Raw genomic sequence first — 15102 nt, 5'->3', positions numbered from 1 at the left:
GTTTCTACAGTACAGGTTAACACTACAGTCATGTTTCTACAGTACTGGTTAACACTACAGTCATGTTTCTACAGTACAGGTTAACACTACAGTCATGTTTCTACAGTACAGGTTAACACTACAGTCATGTTTCTACAGTACAGGTTAACACTACAGTCATGTTTCTACAGTACAGTCATGTTTCTACAGTACAGGTTAACAGTACAGTCATGTTTCTACAGTACAGGTTAACACTACAGTCATGTTTCTACAGTACAGGTTAACACTACAGTCATGTTTCTACAGTACAAGTTAACACTACAGTCATGTTTCTACAGTACAAGTTAACACTACAGTCATGTTTCTACAGTACAGGTTAACACTACAGTCATGTTTCTACAGTACAGGTTAACACTACAGTCATGTTTCTATAGTACAAGTTAACACTACAGTCATGTTTCTACAGTACAGTCATGTTTCTATAGTACAAGTTAACACTACAGTCATGTTTCTACAGTACAGTCATGTTTCTACAGTACAGGTTAACACTACAGTCATGTTTCTATAGTACAGGTTAACACTACAGTCATGTTTCTACAGTACAGGTCAACACTACAGTCATGTTTCTACAGTACAGGTTAACACTACAGTCATGTTTCTACAGTACAGGTTAACACTACAGTCATGTTTCTACAGTACAGGTTAACACTACAGTCATGTTTCTACAGTACAGGTTAACACTACAGTCATGTTTCTACAGTACAGGTTAACACTACAGTCATGTTTCTACAGTACAGGTTAACACTACAGTCATGTTTCTACAGTACAAGTTAACACTACAGTCATGTTTCTACAGTACAGGTTAACACTACAGTCATGTTTCTACAGTACAGGTTAACACTACAGTCATGTTTCTACAGTACAGGTTAACACTACAGTCATGTTTCTACAGTACAGGTTAACACTACAGTCATGTTTCTACAGTACAGGATAACACTACAGTCATGTTTCTACAGTACAGGTTAACACTACAGTCATGTTTCTACAGTACAGGTTAACACTACAGTCATGTTTCTACAGTACAGGTTAACACTACAGTCATGTTTCTACAGTACAGGTTAACACTACAGTACAGGTTAACACTACAGTCATGTTTCTACAGTACAGGTTAACACTACAGTCATGCATTTCTACAGGTAGAATTTAACACTACAGTACATAACTGCAGGTTTCAATACCTCTCTGCCACCTTACTGGCAGTGGTGGATTGGCTGAGGCAGTTGGTGTTGGCTAGTTGGTTAGCGGGACGTTTAAAGGAACACACTAGCTGGTCACGGCAGCCATAGTTGGCACTGTGGATCTGGATCGTACATCTGAGGGAGGAGGAGAGGTAAGACTGGATGTCTGGTGTGTGCTAGTGATGGTAATATAAACCATATATGATACTGCTCTACTATATAATATACAGTGGGGAGAACAAGTATTTGATACACTGCCGATTTTGCAGGTTTTCCTACTTACAAAGCATGTAGAGGTCTGTAATTTTTATCATAGGTACACTTCAACTGTGGGAGACGGAATCTAAAACAAAAATCCAGAAAATCACATTGTATGATTTTTAAGTAATTAATTTGCATTTTATTGCATGACATAAGTATTTGATACATCAGAAAAGCAGAACTTAATATTTGGTACAGAAACCTTTGTTTGCAATTACAGAGATCATACGTTTCCTGTAGTTCTTGACCAGGTTTGCACACACTGCAGCAGGGATTTTGGCCCACTCCTCCATACAGACCTTCTCCAGATCCTTCAGGTTTCGGGGCTGTCGCTGGGCAATACGGACTTTCAGCTCCCTCCAAAGATTTTCTATTGGGTTCAGGTCTGGAGACTGGCTAGGCCACTCCAGGACCTTGAGATGCTTCTTACGGAGCCACTCCTTAGTTGCCCTGGCTGTGTGTTTCGGGTCGTTGTCATGCTGGAAGACCCAGCCACGACCCATCTTCAATGCTCTTACTGAGGGAAGGAGGTTGTTGGCCAAGATCTCGCGATACATGGCCCCATACATCCTCCCCTCAATACGGTGCAGTCGTCCTGTCCCCTTTGCAGAAAAGCATCCCCAAAGAATGATGTTTCCACCTCCATGCTTCACGGTTGGGATGGTGTTCTTGGGGTTGTACTCATCCTTCTTCTTCCTCCAAACACGGCGAGTGGAGTTTAGACCAAAAAGCTCAATTTTTGTCTCATCAGACCACATGACCTTCTCCCACTCCTCCTCTGGATCATCCAGAGGGTCATTGGCAAACTTCAGACGGGCCTGGACATGCGCTGGCTTGAGCAAGGGGACCTTGCGTGCACTGCAGGATTTTAATCCATGACGGCGTAGTGTGTTACTAATGGTTTTCTTTGAGACTGTGATCCCAGCTCTCTTCAGGTCATTGACCAGGTCCTGCCGTGTAGTTCTGGGCTGATCCCTCACCTTCCTCATGATCATTGATGCCCCACGAGGTGAGATCTTGCATGGAGCCCCAGACCGAGGGTGATTGACCGTCATCTTGAACTTCTTCCATTTTCTAATAATTGCGCCAACAGTTGTTGCCTTCTCACCAAGCTGCTTGCCTATTGTCCTGTAGCCCATCCCAGCCTTGTGCAGGTCTACAATTTGATCCCTGATGTCCTTACACAGCTCTCTGGTCTTGGCCATTGTGGAGAGGTTGGAGTCTGTTTGATTGAGTGTGTGGACAGGTGTCTTTTATACAGGTAACGAGTTCAAACAGGTGCAGTTAATACAGGTAATGAGTGGAGAACAGGAGGGCTTCTTAAAGAAAAACGAACAGGTCTGTGAGAGCCGGAATTCTTACTGGTTGGTAGGTGATCAAATACTTATGTCATGCAATAAAATGCAAATTAATTACTTAAAAATCATACAATGTGATTTTCTGGATTTTTGTTTTAGATTCCGTCTCTCACAGTTGAAGTGTACCTATGATAAAAATTACAGACCTCTACATGCTTTGTAAGTAGGAAAACCTGCAAAATCGGCAGTGTATCAAATACTTGTTCTCCCCACTGTATATCATAAGACAGAAGAATACTGTACAGCCGAGTTGACGAGCTTTACCACATTCTAATAGAGCATCAGAGCCTCCCCACATTCTAATAGAGCATCAGAGCCTCCCCACATTCTAATAGAACATCAGAGCCTCCCCACATTCTAATAGAGCATCAGAGCCTCACCACATTCTAATAGAACATCAGAGCCTTACCACATTCTAGTAGAGCATCAGAGCCTCACCACATTCTAATAGAGCATCAGAGCTTCCCCACATTCTAATAGAGCATCAGAGCCTTACCACATTCTAATAGAACATCAGAGCCTCACCACATTCTAATAGAACATCAGAGCCTCACCACATTCTAATAGAACATCAGAGCCTCACCACATTCTAATAGAACATCAGAGCCTCACCACATTCTAATAGAGCATCAGAGTCTCCCCACATTCTAATAGAGCATCAGAGTCTCCCCACATTCTAGTAGAGCATCAGAGCTTCCCCACATTCTAATAGAGCATCAGAGCTTCCCCACATTCTAATAGAGCATCAGAGCCTTACCACATTCTAATAGAACATCAGAGCCTCACCACATTCTAGTAGAGCATCAGAGCCTCACCACATTCTAATAGAGCATCAGAGCCTCCCCACATTCTAATAGAGCATCAGAGCCTCCCCACATTCTAATAGAGCATCAGAGCCTTACCACATTCTAATAGAGCATCCGAGCCTTACCACATTCTAATAGAGCATCAGAGCCTCCCCACATTCTAATAGAGCATCAGAGCCTCCCCACATTCTAATAGAGCATCAGAGCCTCCCCACATTCTAATAGAGCATCAGAGCCTCCCCACATTCTAATAGAGCATCAGAGCCTTACCACATTCTAGTGGAGCATCAGAGCCTTACCACATTCTAGTAGAGCATCAGAGCCTTCCCACATTCTAATAGAGCATCAGAGCCTCCCCACATTCTAATAGAGCATCAGAGCCTCCCCACATTCTAATAGAGCATCAGAGCCTCCCCACATTCTAATAGAGCATCAGAGCCTCCCCACATTCTAATAGAACATCAGAGCCTCACCACATTCTAATAGAACATCAGAGCCTCACCACATTCTAATAGAACATCAGAGCCTCACCACATTCTAATAGAGCATCAGAGCCTCACCACATTCTAATAGAACATCAGAGCCTTACCACATTCTAGTAGAGCATCAGAGCCTCACCACATTCTAATAGAGCATCAGAGCCTCCCCACATACTAATAGAGTATCAGAGCCTTACCACATTCTAATAGAACATCAGAGCCTCACCACATTCTAGTAGAACATCAGAGCCTCACCACATTCTAATAGAACATCAGAGCCTCACCACATTCTAATAGAACATCAGAGCCTCACCACATTCTAATAGAGCATCAGAGCCTTCCCACATTCTAATAGAGCATCAGAGCCTCCCCACATTCTAATAGAACATCAGAGCCTCACCACATTCTAATAGAACATCAGAGCCTCACCACATTCTAATAGAACATCAGAGCCTAACCACATTCTATAGGAACTTCAGAGCCTAACCACATTCTAGAGGAACTTCAGAGCCTCACCACATTCTAGTAGAACATCAGAGCCTTACCACATTCTAGAAGAGCATCAGAGCCTCACCACATTCTAATAGAACATCAGAGCCTCACCACATTCTAATAGAACATCAGAGCCTTACCACATTCTAGTAGAACATCAGAGCCTTACCACATTCTAATAGAGCATCAGAGCCTCACCACATTCTAGGAGAGCATCAGAGCCTCACCACATTCTAATAGAACATCAGAGCCTTACCACATTCTAGTAGAGCATCAGAGCCTTACCACATTCTAGTAGAACATCAGAGCCTTACCACATTCTAGTAGAGCATCAGAGCCTTACCACATTCTAGGAGAGCATCAGAGCCTCCCCACATTCTAGTAGAGCACCAGAGCCTCCCCACATTCTAGTAGAGCATCAGAGCCTTACCACATTCTAGTAGAACATCAGAGCCTTACCACATTCTAATAGAACATCAGAGCCTCACCACATTCTTTTAGAACATCAGAGCCTTACCACCTTCTAGAAGAGCATTAGAGCCTCACCACATTCTAGGAGAGCATCAGAGCCTCCCCACATTTTAGTAGAGCACCAGAGCCTCCCCACATTCTAGGAGAGCATCAGAGCCTCCCCACATTCTAGTAGAGCACCAGAGCCTCCCCACATTCTAGTAGAGCACCAGAGCCTGCCCACATTCTAGTAGAACATCAGAGCCTTCACACGTGATGCTGCGTGCTGCCAGGACAAACAAACAGGAATTACACACCACACTGGCCACTGCTGGGCAGACATAAATAAAGACATACCTTTTTATAGCAAACATTAGCCTGGTGTAGAACTTTGTATTATTATACATAGAAACAGACTGACTTGCTAGGATCCAGGTGGAGGTGGTTTCCAGGTATTTGTCATTTCCAACACAGGGGTCAGAAGTACAGAAGACTTCAGTATTCACTTCACACACCTGTTTCCCATTGTACCTGGGGGATATGAGGAGGTAAGGATTTAATCAAAGGCGTTGTCGAAAAGCATGCGTCGCTTGACATTTAAAGCAGACATCTGCAGTGTTTACCGGGAACGTCAGGACAATTGGCTTTAAAGAAAAAGGCACATTGATGATTATGCGGCCTATCTTTATCAAATAAACACTGTGTGTGACTGAGTACCTCTGTGAGAGGACCTCCAGGGTGCCTGTCATTATCAAATTAACACTGGCTGAGTACCTCTGTGAGGACCTCCAGGGTGCCTGTCTTTATCAAATTAACACTGACTGAGTACCTCTGTGAGAGGAGCTCCAGGGTGCCTGTCTTTATCAAATTAACACTGACTGAGTACCTCTGTGAGAGGACCTCCAGGGTGCCTGTCTTTATCAAATAAACACTGACTGAGTACCTCTGTGAGAGGAGCTCCAGGGTGCCTGTCTTTATCAAATTAACACTGTCTGAGTACCTCTGTGAGGACCTCTAGGGTGCCTGTCTTTGAACACTGTGTTGGTCAGCAGGTCTTCCTTCTCTGCAGGTGGTTCTGTCAGTCCGTCCGTACAGAGCTCTCTCAATGAAGATCACTCCAGAATCTAGCAGGGCAAGAAACACAATGTAAAAAAACAGACAGCCCTATGGAGAGACCATCAGGATAGAATGTGTGTGTTCTTACCACAGATCAGGAACTGGACGTTTTCTCCATTGTCACAGGTGACCACTCTAGTCGCTGAGTGAGAAACAATCACCGTCACATTAACTGAACAAAATATATTAAACGCAACAAATAATGTGTTGGTCCCATGTTTCATGAGCAAAAAATTTAAAAATCCCAGTAATTTTCCATATGCACAGAAAGTGTTAGTTTTCAAATGTTCTGCACAAATTTGTTTACATCCCGTTCAGTGAGCATTTGTCCTTTGCCAAGATAATCCATCCACCTGATAGGTGTGGCAAATCAAGAAGCTGATTAAACAGCATGATCATTACACAGGTGCACCTTGTGCTGGGGACAATAAAATACCACTCTAAAATGTTCAGTCAACACAATGCCACAGATGTCTCAAGTTGAGGGTATGTACAATTGTTATGCTGACTGCAGTAGTGTCCACCAGAGCTGTTGCCAGAGAATATAATTTTAATTTCTTTACCACAAGCCACCTCCATTTTTGAGAATTTGGCAATACATTTAACCGGCCTCAACTGCATACCATGTGTAATCACGCCAACGCAGGACCTCCACATCCGGCTTCTTCACCTGTGGGATTGTCTGAGAGAGGGGAGGGGGGTGCTGAGAATTATTTCTGCCTGTAATAAAACCCTTGTGAGGAAAATCTAATTATAATTGGCTGGGCCTGGCGCCAATGAGTGGGGGCCCACGGTGGGTCATGAAATCGCCCTTGCCCAGTCATGTGAAATCCACTGGATAGGACCTAATGAATTTATTTCAATTGACCGATTTCTTTATATGAACTGTAGCTCAGTAAAATCTTTGAAATTGATAGTTGGTAGTGTACAGCAAACTGCAGCCAGCACTGAAACACATCACACAGCTGGTTCAGCTTTTCTAACCTTGGTCAGTCTCTTCGCAATTCTTTACAGGAGAAGAGTAGTGTACAGCATATACAGTAAGTATATACATACTGTACAGTATATAGTATGGTACAGAGTATAGACAGACATGGAACATCACCTAATACAGGATGGTGTATACTAGACCTGGGTCAAACTGTTTATATTAGACTTCAGTTACTTTCAAATAAACATACATTTAGAACCATCTGGAAAATACTGGAATGCAAATACATATTTGTTAGAATTCAGTATACTCACAGGTGAATGCAGTCAGTTTTAAAAGGAGCATGATGCTGGGTACAGGTGTGTTAGTAACAGGTAAGATGCTATGGATGGTCACCTGGCCAAATAAAGCTTTGATTAACAGTGATACTTGCCAAGGACAGATCCTTGTTCGCAAAGCATCAACCAGGAACACAAAGCACAACAGATTAGCAGTCATCTTGGCAACACATAACTAAAATCTCACGCCAGCTCAAACCACAAGTACTGTGATGTGCCGTCCTCCCTTTACTCAGTCACCACAGCATGAAGCCCATTTTAGTTATCTTTGTGTTTTATTTTCTCTGGGTGTCAATTTACCCGTGATTATGTAACTTAATACTGATTGTTTGCGTAAAAATGTAGTTAATTCTCCGATAGGGAGATAATTTAACCAGTGCTTACTTTCAGCCAGATGGCATCTTTCAGTTTTAGACTGTTTCATTCAGGAACCTATTTGGCCGGATCCAGTACCTTTTGTTGCAAGAACAATTATGAACTTTTTGCAATGTAAAAATAAGTACTGAGCGTTTAACCGAAATGTGTTATTTTTCCAACTAACAGACCAATGTCAGTTCTATTTGAATTACATTTTGTTTTTCTGTGAGCTCAATGCGCATGTTCCCTGGAGATAAATCAGATCCAGCCTGAACTGTGTAATGTAATAGGGAGTTGTAGTTTGCAACAGGCCAATATTCTACATAGTGTAGTGCATAACATAGTAAATAACTACAATAACCATAATCCATTGCGCATATACGGTGTTTTTCTTTTATACCTGGTACAGACGACCGTGCGATTGTGAGGGGATAGAGAGAGCTGTTGCATAGTGTCGTGGCAATTTCCTATATTACCAAATGAGGAGAGTTACAAACCACACACCAGTCAGAGTTATACTTACATTTCATCTTTAATAATATGAGCTTTACCATAGCCCTGTGACTTTCAACAATTCACTATCTATAATGAATTGTTGAGAGTCCCTACAAAAGAATACCAAGATCTTTTATAGCCAAGATACACACCTCTCAACTTACATGACGAACCACAGATCTCAGGAACTCTTCACAAAGGGCCTTTTACTTGAGAAAGGAGTATCCCTTAGCCAGATTGCATTCGCTATAAATTATCGCTCAGTTTGGTCTCTAAAACGAGGTTCTAATCAAATCAAATGTATTTATATAGCCCTTCGTACATCAGCTGATATCTCAAAGTGCTGTACAGAAACCCAGCCTAAAACCCCAAACAGCAAGCAATGCAGGTGTAGAAGCACGGTGGCTAGGAAAAACTCCCTAGAAAGGCCAAAACCTAGGAAGAAACCTAGAGAGGAACCAGGCTATGAGGGGTGGCCAGTCCTCTTCTGGCTGTGCCGGGTGGAGATTATAACAGAACATGGCCAAGATGTTCAAATGTTCATAAATGACCAGCATGGTCAAATAATAACAATCACAGTAGTTATCGAGGGTGCAGCAACTCAGCATCTCAGGAGTAAATGTCAGTTGGCTTTTTTAGCACGTCCGGTGAACAGGTCAGGGTTCCATAGCCGCAGGCAGAACAGTTGAAACTGGAGCAGCAGCAAGGCCAGGTGGACTGGGGACAGCAAGGAGTCATCATGCCAGGTAGTCCTGACGCATGGTCCTAGGGCTCAGGTCCTCCGAGAGAGAGAGAGAAAGAAAGAGAGAAGGAGAGAATTAGAGAGAGCATACTTAAATTCACACAGGACACCAGATAAGACAGGAGAAGTCCTCCAGATATAACAAACTGACCCTAGCCCCCCGACACATTAACTACTGCAGCATAAATACTGGAGGCTGAGACAGGAGGGGTCAGGAGACACTGTGGCCCCATCCGATGATACCCCCGGACAGGGCCAAACAGGAAGGATATAACCCCACCCACTTTTGCCAAAGCACAGCCCCCACACCACTAGAGGGAAATCTTCAACCACCAACTTAACATCCTGAGACAAGGCCGAGTATAGCCCACAAAGATCTCAGCCACAGCACAAACCAAGGGGGGGCACCAACCCAGACGGGAAGATCACGTCAGTGACTCAACCCACTCAAGTGACGCACCCCTCCTAGGGACGGCATGAAAGAGCACCAGTAAGCCAGTGACTCAGCCCCTGTAATAGGGTTAGAGGCAGAGAATCCCAGTGGAGAAAGGGGAACCGGCCAGGCAGAGACAGCAAGGGCGGTTCGTTGCTCCAGAGCCTTTCCGTTCATCTTCACACTCCTGGGCCAGACTACACTCAATCATATGACCTACTGAAGAGATGAGTCTTCAGTAAAGACTTAAAGGTTGAGACCGAGTCTGCGTCTCTCACATGGGTAGGCAGACCATTCCATAAAAATGGAGATCTATAGGAGAAAGCCCTGCCTCCAGCTGTTTGCTTAGAAATTCTAGGGACAATTAGGAGGCCTGCGTCTTGTGACCGTAGCGTACGTGTAGGTATGTACGGCAGGACCAACTCGGAAAGATAGGTAGGAGCAAGCCCATGTAACGCTTTGTAGGTTAACAGTAAAACCTTGAAATCAGCCCTTGCCTTAACAGGAAGCTAGTGTAGGGAAGCTTGCACTGGAGTAATATGATAAAAAAAAATTGTTCTAGTCACGATTCTAGCAGCCGTATTTAGCACTAACTGAAGTTTATTTAGTGCTTTATCCGGGTAGCCGGAAAGTAGAGCATTGCAGTAGTCTAACCTAGAAGTAACAAAAGTGTGGATTAATTTTTCTGCATCATTTTTGGACAGAAAATTCAGATTTCTGCAATGTTACGTAGATGGAAAAAAGCTGTCCTTGAAACAGTCTTGATATGTTCGTCAAAAGAGAGATCAGGGTCCAGAGTAACGCCGAGGTCCTTCACAGATTTATTTGAGACTACTTTACAACCATCAAGATTAATTGTCAGATTCAACAGAAGATCTCTTTGTTTCTTTGGACCTAGAACAAGCATCTCTGTTTTGTCCGAGTTTAAAAGTAGAACGTTTTCAGCCATCCACTTCCTTATGTCTGAAACACAGGCTTCTAGCGAGGGCAATTTTGGGGCTTCACCACATTTCATTGAAATGTACAGCTGTGTGTCATCCGCATAGCAGTGAAAGTTAACATTATGTTTTCGAATGACATCCAAGAGGTAAAATATATAGTGAAAACAACAGTGGTCCTAAAACGGAACCTTGAGGAACACCGAAATGTACAGTTGATTTGTCAGAGGACAAACCATTCACAGAGACAAACTGATATCTTTCCAACAGATAAGATCTAAACCAGGCCAGAACTTGTTCGTGTAGACCCATTTGGGTTTCCAATCTCTCCAAAAGAATGTGGTGATCGATGGTATCAAAGGCAGCACTAAGGTCTAGTAGCACGAGGACAGATGCAGAGCCTCGGTCTGACGCCATTAAAAGGTCATTTACCACCTTCACAAGTGCAGTCTCAGTGCTATGATGGGGTCTAAAACCAGACTGAAGCATTTCGTATACATTCTTTGTCTTCAGGAAGGCAGTGAGTTGCTGCGCAACAGCTTTTTCAAATTTTTTGGAGAGGAATGGAAGATTCGATATAGGCCGATAGTTTTTTATATTTTCTGGATCAAGGTTTGGCTTTTTCAAGAGAGGCTTTATTACTGCCACTTTTTTAGTGAGTTTGGTACACATCCGGTGGATAGAGAGACATTTATTATGTTCAACATAGGAGGGCCGAGGACAGGAAGCAGCTCTTTCAGTAGTTTAGTTGGAATAGGGTCCAGTATGCAGCTTGAAGGTTTAGAGGCCATGATTATTTTCATCATTGTGTCAAGAGATATAGTACTAAAACACTTAAGTGTCTCTCTTGATCCTAGGTCCTGGCAGAGTTGTGCAGACTCAGGACAGCTGAGCTTTGGAGGAATACGCAGATTTAAAGAGGAGTCCGTAATTTGCTTTCTAATGATCATGATCTTTTCCTCAAAGAAGTTCATGAATTTATTACTGCTGAAGTGAAAGCCATCCTCACTTGGGGAATGCTGCTTTTTAGTTAGCTTTGCGACAGTATCAAAAATAAATGTAGGATTGTTCTTATTTTCCTCAATTAAGTTGGAAAAATTGAATGATCGAGCAGCAGTGAGGGCTCTTCGATACTGCACGGTACTGTCTTTCCAAGCTAGTCGGAAGACTTCCAGTTTGGTGTGGCGCCATTTCCGTTCCAATTTTCTGGAAGCTTGCTTCAGAGCTCGGGTATTTTCTGTATACCAGGGAGCTAGTTTCTTATGACAAATATTTTTAGTTTTTATGGGTGCGACTGCATCTAGGGTATTGCGCAAGGTTAAATTGAGTTCCTCAGTTAGGTGGTTAACTGATTAACTGAGATGCTTGTTCTCTGACGTCCTTGGGTAGGCAGAAGGAGTCTGGAAGGGCATCAAGGAATCTTTGTGTCTGAGAATTTATAGCACGACTTTTGATGCTCCTTGGTTGGGGTCTGAGCAGATTATTTGTTTTGCGATTGCAAACGTAATAAAATGGTGGTCCAATAGTCCAGGATTATGAGGAAAAACATTAAGATCTACAACATTTATTCCATGGGACAAAACTAGGTCCAGAGTATGACTGTGGCAGTGTGTAGGTCCAGAGACATGTTGGACAAAACCCACTGAGTCGATGATGGCTCCGAAAGCCTTTTGGAGTGGGTCTGTGGACTTTTCCATGTGAATATTAAAATCACCAAAAATTTGAATATTATCTGCTATGACTACAAGGTCCGATAAGAATTCAGGGAACTCAGTGAGGAACGCTGTATATGGCCCAGGAGGCCTGTAAACAGTAGCTATAAAAAGTGATTGAGTAGGCTGCATAGATTTCATGACTAGAAGCTCAAAAGACGAAAACATCTTTTTTTTTTTGTAAATTGAAATTTGCTATCGTAAATGTTAGCAACACATCCGCCTTTGCGGGATGCACGGGGGATATGGTCACTAGTGTAACCAGGAGGTGAGGCCTCATTTAACACAGTAAATTCATCAGGCTTAAGCCAGGTTTCAGTCAGGCCAATCACATCAAGATTATGATCAGTGATTAGTTCATTGACTATAACTGCCTTTGAAGTGAGGGATCTAACATTAAGTAGCCCTATTTTGAGATGTGAGGTATCACGATCTCTTTCAATAATGGCAGGAATGGAGGAGGTCTTTATCCTAGTGAGATTGCTAAGGCGAACACCGCCATGTTTAGTTTTGCCCAACCTAGGTCGAGGCACAGACAGTCTCAATGGGGATAGCTGAGCTGACTACACTGACTATGCTAGTGGCAGAATCCACTAAGCTGGCAGGCTGGCTAACAGCCTGCTGCCTGGCCTGAACCCCATCTCATTGTGGAGCTAGAGGAGTTAGAGCCCTGTCTATGTTGGTAGATAAGATGAGAGCACCCCTCCAGCTAGGATGGAGTCCGTCACTCCTCAGCAGGCCAGGCTTGGTCCTGTTTGTGGGTGAGTCCCAGAAAGAGGGCCAATTATCTACAAATTCTATCTTTTGGGAGGGGCAGAAAAAAGTTTTCAACCAGCGATTGAGTTGTGAGACTCTGCTGTAGAGCTCATCACTCCCCCTAAATGGGCGGGGGCCAGAGACAATTACTTGATGCCGACATCTTTCTAGCTGATTTACACGCTGAAGCTATGTTGCGCTTGGTGACCTCTGACTGTTTCATCCTAACATCGTTGGTGCCGACGTGGATAACAATATCTCTATACTCTCTACACTCGCCAGTTTTAGCTTTAGCCAGCACCATCTTCAGATTAGCCTTAACGTCGGTAGCCCTGCCCCCTGGTAAACAGTGTATGATCGCTGGGTGATTCGTTTAAAGTCTAATACTGCGGGTAATGGAGTCGCCAATGACTAGGGTTTTCAATTTGTCAGAGCTAATGGTGGGAAGCTTCGGCGTCTCAGACCCCGTAACGGGAGGAGTAGAGACAAGAGAAGACTCGGCTTCAGACTCCGACTCGCTGCTTAATGGGGAAAACCGGTTGAAAGTTTCTGTCGGCTGAATGAGCGACACCGGTTGAGCATTCCTACAGCATTTCTCTCCAGAAGCCATGGGAAAGTTGTCCGGCTGCGGGGACTGTGCGAGGGGATTTATACTACTATCTGTACTTACTGGTGGCACAGACGCTGTTTCATCCTTTCCTACACTGAAATTACCCTTGCCTAACGTTTGCGTCGGAAGCTGAAGCTCTCTATACCATATCCAACCTCTCAGTTCCACCACCCACATATGCGATGACATCACCTGGTTTCAATGATGTTTCTAGAGACAAGATCTCTCTCATCATCACTCAATACCTAGGTTTACCTCCACTGTATTCACATCCTACCATACCTTTGTCTGTACATTATTCCTTTAAACTATTTTATCGCCCCCAGAAACTTCCTTTTACTCTCTGCTCTAGTAGCTCTAGGCGACCAATTCTCATAGCTTTTAGCCGTACCCTTATCCTACTCCTCCTCTGTTCCTCTGGTGATGTAGAGGTGAATCCAGGCCCTGCAGTACCTGGCTCCACTCCTATTCCCCAGGCGCTCTCTTTTGATGACTTCTGTAACCGTAATAGCCTTGGCTTCATGCATGTTAACATTAGAAGCCTCCTCCCTAAGTTTGTTTTGTTCACTGCTTTAGCACACTCTACCAACCCGGATGTTTTAGCCGTGTCTGAATCCTGGCTTAGAAACACCACCAAAAATTCAGACATTTTCATCCCCAATTACAAGATTTTCAGACAAGATAGAACGGCCAAAGGGGGCGGTGTTGCAATCTACTGCAAAGACTGCCTGCAGAGTTCTGTTATACTATCCAGGTCTGTTCCCAAACAATTTGAACTTCTACTTTTAAAAATCCACCTCTCTAAAAACAAGTCTCTCACCGTTGCCGCCTGCTATAGACCACCCTCTGCCCCCAGCTGTGCTCTGGACACTATATGTGAACTGATTGCCCCCCATCTATCTTCAGAGCTCGTGCTGCTAGGCGACCTAAATTTGAACATGCTCAACACCCCAGCCACCCTACAATCTAAGCTTGATGCCCTCAATCTCACACAAATTATCAATGAACCTACCAGGTACCACCCCAATTCCGTAAACACGGGTACCCTCATAGATATCATCCTAACAAACTTGCCCTCCAAATACACCTCTGCTGTTTTCAACCAAGATCTCAGCGATCACTGCCTCATTGCCTGCATCCGTAATGGGTCAGCGGTCAAACGACCTCCACTCATCACTGTCAAACGCTCCCTGAAACACTTCAGCGAGCAGGCCTTTCTAATCGACCTGGCCGGGGTATCCTGGAAGGATATTGATCTCATCCCGTCAGTAGAGGATGCCTGGTCATTTTTTTTAAATGCCTTCCTCACCATCTTGAATAAGCATGCCCCATTCAAGAAATTTAGAACCAGGAACAGATATAGCCCTTGGTTCTCTCCTGACCTGACTGCCCTTAACCAACAGAAAAACATCCTATGGCGTTCTGCATTAGCATCGAACAGCCCCCGTGATATGCAACTTTTCAGGGAAGCCAGAAACCAATATACACAGGCAGTTAGAACAGCCAAGGCTAGCTTTTTCAAGCAGAAATTTGCTTCCTGCAACACAAATTCAAAAAAGTTCTGGGACACCGTAAAGTCCATGGAGAATAAGAACACCTCCTCCCAGCTTC

The 15102-nt window shown here is 43.8% G+C and overlaps 1 protein-coding gene across 1 annotated transcript in view; it reads right to left on the bottom strand.

The window, feature by feature from the left end:
- Window positions 1-7503, bottom strand: part of LOC139573307 (L-rhamnose-binding lectin CSL2-like) — a 32138-nt gene extending 24635 nt beyond the window's left edge. Inside the window, exons 1-8 of the mRNA XM_071396605.1 lie at window positions 7425-7503; window positions 7095-7126; window positions 6268-6325; window positions 6101-6187; window positions 5781-5829; window positions 5485-5594; window positions 5299-5349; window positions 1220-1350 (exon numbers count right to left, since the gene is read on the bottom strand). Of these exons, the coding sequence (XP_071252706.1) occupies window positions 1220-1350; window positions 5299-5349; window positions 5485-5594; window positions 5781-5829; window positions 6101-6187; window positions 6268-6325; window positions 7095-7126; window positions 7425-7455 (549 nt within the window). The 5' untranslated portion in view covers window positions 7456-7503. The remainder of the gene's footprint in view (window positions 1-1219; window positions 1351-5298; window positions 5350-5484; window positions 5595-5780; window positions 5830-6100; window positions 6188-6267; window positions 6326-7094; window positions 7127-7424) is intronic.
- Window positions 7504-15102: the final 7599 nt, after the last annotated feature.

The sequence above is a fragment of the Salvelinus alpinus genome, chromosome 4 (genome assembly GCF_045679555.1).
Source record: "Salvelinus alpinus chromosome 4, SLU_Salpinus.1, whole genome shotgun sequence".
Classification (NCBI taxonomy): domain Eukaryota; kingdom Metazoa; phylum Chordata; class Actinopteri; order Salmoniformes; family Salmonidae; genus Salvelinus; species Salvelinus alpinus.
Note: the sequence above shows the minus strand (reverse complement) of the source record. Positions and strands in the feature narration are given on the sequence as shown.